The 6,333-nt window shown below is 45.7% G+C and overlaps 1 protein-coding gene across 1 annotated transcript; it reads right to left on the reverse strand.

Annotated features, from left to right (window-relative positions):
- Positions 1–1,206: 1,206 nt before the first annotated feature.
- LOC107458799 (uncharacterized) lies at positions 1,207–1,926 on the reverse strand. Its single transcript, XM_016077004.1, has one exon. It carries the CDS (start codon positions 1,924–1,926, stop codon positions 1,207–1,209), a length of 720 nt encoding a protein of 239 aa, XP_015932490.1.
- Between the last annotated feature and the right edge of the window lie 4,407 nt (positions 1,927–6,333).

The following is a 6,333-nucleotide window of genomic DNA, read 5'->3' on the forward strand; positions in this document are numbered from 1 at the left end:
ACGCTCTCGGTTATGGAAAAAAACTTCGATGCTGGGGGCTTCATTGAGTCCCAGTTGCTTCCTGGCATCGACGAGTTTTTCCGTGATGCCGATCTCTCCGGGCAAGTGAGGTGGATCTATTGTAGCCTTCTTCGAGCAGCAACCATCACCAAGAAGGTGGAGCCTGTCTTGGGAAATTACCACAATATGGAAGTGAAGCTTCGGGACTCCCAGAAAGACCTGACGGATTCAAGGTCTCGGGAGGAGTCATTGAAGACAAAGTTATCTGAGTTGGAGGAGAAAGCCAAGGAGTATGCTGAAGAGGCCAATAGGTTGGTGGAATGAGATGTTGCGTTGATGAAGGAGTTAAACACTTCTCGTGGTGAAATTACCACAGCTAAGAAGAAGTTTGAGGAGATGGAGGAAAAGCTGAAGTTGGCGAAAAGCTCGGCGGAGGCTGCTTGCAAGGAGATGGTTGCTTTGAAGAAGAAGAATAGGGAACTTGCACATGGGGCTCGAGAGGCTGTGAAGCTGACCGAAGAAGGGATCAAGCTCCAGGTGGCAGTGTTGGCTCCAGATCTCGACCTCTCCCAAGTTGGAGCTCTTAAGAATGTCGAGAATGGGAAGATTGTTGATATTCTGAAGTCCTGATGTGGCGGTCTTGCTTTATCTTTTGTTCTTCCTACCCTCTGTTTTGTGACTTTGGTTTTTATTTTATGGGCCTGTTTAGGCGCCTTCGTTTGTACTGGATATTTTAATCTTTATTTCAATGTTGCTGTCGTTAGCAGTTACTCGCCTGTTCGGGCCGTTTGTGGCTTTGCTATATTTTATTGCTTTTGATTATCTAGGCCGTCGTGGCTTTTTTGGTTGTTTGCCTGTTCGGGCCATCGTGGCTTTTCTTTTATTTTATTGCTTTTGATTATCCGGGCTGCCGTGACCTTTTTGGTTTACTATTTTTATGGTATTTACCGCCCTCTTGCTTGTTTTCTTAGGTCCCTTTGGTTCTCGGGGTGATCAATCCCGAGTTTTCGTTAGGTCGACCGTTCGTCACTAGTGCTATTACGTCGTTTTGTCGTAAATCATGCAAAGAAGACTAAACGGATGTGGCCGTGTCGCCAGGCCGCGGGTCACTTCCCTCTACCCATCCAATTTTTCCAATTTGTATGCGCCTTTGCCGAGGACTTCTCTTACCCTATAGGGTCCTTCCCAATTCGCACCCAATTTGCCTTATCCTGGAGTTGGTGGTCCTATGTCGTTACGTCGTAAGACCAGGTCGCCTTCCCCAAGGCTTCTCTTTAGCTTTAGCACTTTACTGTTGTATCTTAGAGCTATTATTTGTTTGATTGCTGTCTCTGTCAAATGTGCCATCTGTCTTATTTCGTCAACTAGGTCTTTCTCAACTACTTTGCTTCCTCCTCCGAGAAGTAACCTCGGGCTCGACTCCCCTATTTCGACTGGGATGACCGCATCGACCCCATATGTGAGTCGGAAGGTGGTTTTGCTAGTGGACGATTGGGGGGAGGTTCTGTAAGACCATAGGACTGAGGCTAGCTGGTCTGCCCATGAGCCCTTCTTCCCTTTAAGCCGTTTCTTTAGCCCTTTCAAGATGATTTTGTTAGTTGCTTCCACTTGTCTGTTGCTTTGAGGGTGGTCTACGGAGGAGAACCTTTGCTTGATTCCTAGTCCTGAAAGGAACTCTTTGAACTTTTTGCCGGTGAATTGTGTCCCATTATCCAATATGACAGACTCTGGAATTCTGAACCTAGTGATGACTTGCCTCCACAAAAATTTTTGACAGTTTACTGCGGTTATGGTGGCTAGCGATTCTGCTTCCACCCACTTGGTGTAGTAGTCTATGGCTACTATCAAATATTTGACTTGCCCTGGCCCGGGTGGGAATGGTCCCAAGAGGCCGACTCCCGATTGAGCGAAAGGTTGGGGTGCCATCATCGAGCTGAGTTCTTCGGGTGGGGCTTTGTGGAAGTTGGCATTTTCCTAGCATTTCCTGCACTTTCTGACGAACTCCTGAGCGTCCGACATCAGGGTGGGCCAGTAATATCCTGCTCGGATGATCTTCCTTGCCAACAACCTTCCTCCAATATGGTGACCACAACACCCCTCATGGACTTCGCTTAAGACGTAGTCGTTTGGTGGGGGCGTAGGCATTTGAGCAAAGGTTGGTGGAGTCCCCGCTTGTACAACTGCCCTTGTATAATCACATACTCGGGAGCTTCTCTTTTGATGGCTTGTGCTTCCTTATCATTTTGTGGTGTTTCGCATTTCTCCATATATTGGAGGATAGGGTCCATCCAGGAGAGGGGGCTTAGTGCTTGGGTTATGCATAGAATGACTGCTAGCTCAGTTGCCAGCCCTTGAATTAGCGATCTGTTTCCTGGTTCGGGCTTGGTGCTTGCTAACTTGGAGAGGAGGTCTGCTCAGGTGTTCCTTTCTCTAGGGACATACTAGATTATGACTTCATCGAAGCTTTTGCATAGCTCTCTTACCTTCTCTAGGTACTTTTGTAGTAGTGTATCCCTAGCCTGGTAGCTGCCGTTTATCTGGGATGTGACGATCTGGGAATCACTGCTTACTTCAATCCTGGACGCTCCGACCTCTTTGGCTAGAATTAGCCCTCCTATCAGCGCTTCGTACTTTGCCTGGTTGTTGGAGACTAGGAAGTCCAACCTGATCGACTGTTCATAAGCTATTCCCGCTGAGTTTTCCAAGATGATACCGGCCCCTCCGAACGCTTGGTTGGAAGCTCCGTCTACATGGGGTTTCCACCGTGTGTTCGATATGTCGGGTGCTTCCCCCGTGACCTCTACCAGGAAGTCCGCCATTGCCTGGGCCTTGATTACCTGCCTGGGCTCGTATTGCAAGTCATATTGGGATAGTTCTACTGCCCATGCCATTATTCTCCCTGCGAGATCAGGTTTTTGGAGGACTTGTCGAATCGCTTGGTCAGTTCTTAGGATGATCCTATGTCCTTAGAAATATTGCTTGAGCCTTCTTGACGAGGTTAGCAAGGCATAGGCTAATTTCTCCAGCTTGGTGTATTTTAGCTCTATTACTTGGTGCACTTTGCTGACGAAGTATACTGGGCGCTGGGTCTTGTCTTCTTCTCGGACAAGGACTGCCACCATGGCTTGTGTTGTTATTGCTAGGTATAGGTAGAGGGGTTCTCCTTCTTTGGGTTTGCTGAGTACAAGCGACTCTGAGAGCACCCTTTTGAAAGGGCTGAACGCTTCTTCGCATGCCGAAGTCCATTCGAAGGCAATTCCTTTCTTCATTAGATTAAAGAATGGGAGAGCCTTTTCAGCTGAGGCTCCGAGAAACCGGGATAGAGCCATGAGTTTCCCAGTTAGTCGTTGCACGTCTTTGACGCATCTTAGGCTTGTCATTTTGAGGACGGCTTCACATTTGTCTGAGTTAGCTTCTAGCCCCCTTTGTGTTATCATAAAGCCTAGGAATTTCCCGGCCTCCATGGCGAATGCACACTTGGGTGGATTGAGCCTCATGTTGAATTTTCTTAGTGCTTTGAAGACAGTTTGTAGGTCGCCTATAAGGCTGCTTGGTTCTACCGTTTTTACCAGGATGTCGTCGACGTAGACCTCTACCATCTTACCGATAAGGTCATGGAAGACTTTGCTCATCAGTCTTTGGCAGGTGGCCCCTGCGTTTTTTAATCCGAATGGCATTACCTTATATAGCAATAAGTGCCTCCTGGTGTTATGAACACTATCTTCTCTTGATCAGGTCGGTGCATCGGGATCTGATTGTAGCCAAAGTATGCATCCATGAAGCTAAGAAAGCGATATCCTGCTGCGAAATCTACCAAGGTGTCGATGTTGGGGAGGGGAAAAGAGTCTTTAGGGCATGCTTTGTTCAGGTCGGAATAGTCGACACACATTCTCCATTTGCCACTACCTTTTTTAACTAATACGACGTTGGACAGCCATGTTGAGTACTCGAGCTCTTTGATGAAACCGGCTTTGAGAAGCCCGGTTGTTTGCTTAGCGACTGAAGAACTGAAGGTTGATGGTTTAGAAGTTATAGTAAACTCTCGTTGTAAGTATAGTTACTAAACCAAGCAATCAACCTTTCTTACAAACGTTTTGGTTGTCACAAGTAACAAACCCCTAAATAAATTGATAACCGAAGTATTTAAACCTCGGGTCATCTTCTCAAGGAATTGCAGGGAGGTATGTTCTTATTATTGGCTATGAAAAAGGTAAAATTGGGGGGTTTTGGAAATAAGGAAGAAGTATGACAAGTAATTCAAATGACAATTAAAATAAATAAATAACTATAAAATAAGCTCTTGGCAAGATATGAAATTTCGGAAGTCCTATCCTAGTTACTCCTATAAGAATGGAAGTTAATCCCACTTAATTAACCTTTGCGTAAGCAAGGGAAAGTCCAGTGAACCAATTGGTTAGATTTCCCAAGTCCTAGCCAACTCCTAAGGGAAGGCTAGAGTTAGTGGAATTCCAGTTAATTAGCCAACATAACAATCAATCATGAATAGTTGATAACTCAAGAGCTTCCAGTTAATCAATTAAAGCCAATAATATAAAAAGCTAAATAAGAATCTTAGATCTGAAATACCTCAAAATCATGAATTAATAAACATATTAAATGTAACATGGGCAGTTGTAGCCAAATAAAGAAGTTGAGTTGAACATAGAAATCCATAAACTAAATTGAGGAAATAAATAAAAGGAACATTGAACCTAATATGAAGATGAAATAATCCTGAAGTGAAAAGAAATCCTAATCCTAAAATAAATTCTAATCCTAATCCTAATCCTAAGAGAGAGGAGAGAACCTCTCTCTAAAATCTACATCTAAAACTAAAATTATGAATTATAAAAGCCTGGTGAGTCTCTGCATGTTCCCTGACTTTAATCTGTGTTTCTGGGCCAAAAACTGGGTTGAAATGCGGCCCAGAATCTCTGCCAGCGACTTTTGCAATTCTGCAGATCGCGCACGTCATGCGTCCGCGTCGTCCACGCGTTCACGTCACTTAGCATTTCTCGTACCACGCGTGCGCGTCGTCCACGCTTTCGCGTCGTTCGTGCAGCATCCAATCCGCGCGGTCGCATCAGGCACGCGAACGCGTCACTCTGATTTCTTCCATTTTGCGCGGTCGCATGAGCCATGCGACCGCGTGACTTCTCGCTGGTCATCTCCTCAATTCCTTGTGTTCCTTCCATTTTTGCACGCTTCTTCTTTATTCTCTAAGCCATTCCTGCCCTATGAAGCCTGAAACGCTTAACACACAGATCAAGGCATCGAATGGTAATAAGAGAGGATTAAGATTAGCTAAATTAAGACCAAAGAAGCATGTTTTCAATCATAGAACTAAACTAGGAAGGAATTGTAAAATCATGCAAATCCTATGAATAAGTGGGTGAAAAGCTTGATAAAATCACTCAATTAAATACATAAACCATAAAATAGTGGTTTATCAACGACCTCATTGGCCCTTTCTTGGGACATCTTTCTTCGCCACTGCGCTACTGGCTTTGCTTCTGGCTTGACAGCTAGCCGGTGAGACATGACCTCGGGATCCAAGCCCGGCATGTCTGACGGCATCCATGCGAAGAGGTCGCCATTTGCTCTTATAATCTCCATAAGTGGTCTTTTGAGTTCATGGGGGTAAATTCTTGTTTACGAAGTTAAACTGCTCTGCCGACTTTCCTATCTGAAACTTTTTCATGTCCCCTTCTGGTTCTGGCCTCGGCTTGTCTTCCATTCTTACATCTAGGTCGGCCAAGAACACGCCGGCCACCTTCTTGGACTCCTTTCTTAGGGAGAGATTGGCGTTGTCGCTTGCAACTGCCGCTTCTAAGTCTCCCCTAATGGGGCCGACCGTTCCTTTGTCTATCACAAACCTCATTGTTAAAAATTTGGTGCATATCACAGTTGAGAATTTGTTGATGGTTTTTCTTCCTAAAATGATGTTGTAGGCCGTGGAATCTCTGAGGACTACGAAGTCCGCCATTACCGACCTCCTAGCGTCACCAGCTCATAAGCAGATTGGGAGTGAGATCGTCCTGTCAGGTTTGATGTAATTATCACCTAGCCCCATGACACTGTGTTGGTGAGTCTTGAGGTCGGATTCCCTAAGTCCCATGGCGTCAAACACGTTTCTGAATAGAATATTGGAATCAGCTCCAATGTCGACGAGGATTCGTCTGACCAGCCTGGTCCCAATCATTCCCGTGATCACCATCGGAGGGTTCTCAGGGTGGTCGTGGAACCATTGGTCTTCTGGGCCAAAGGATATCATAGGGGGTCTTCTGTTTGGGGTGGTAGGACCTCCCGTTGAGATGGAGAGGATCCGAGTAT

Source organism: Arachis duranensis, chromosome 7 (genome assembly GCF_000817695.3).
Source record: "Arachis duranensis cultivar V14167 chromosome 7, aradu.V14167.gnm2.J7QH, whole genome shotgun sequence".
Lineage (NCBI taxonomy): Eukaryota > Viridiplantae > Streptophyta > Magnoliopsida > Fabales > Fabaceae > Arachis > Arachis duranensis.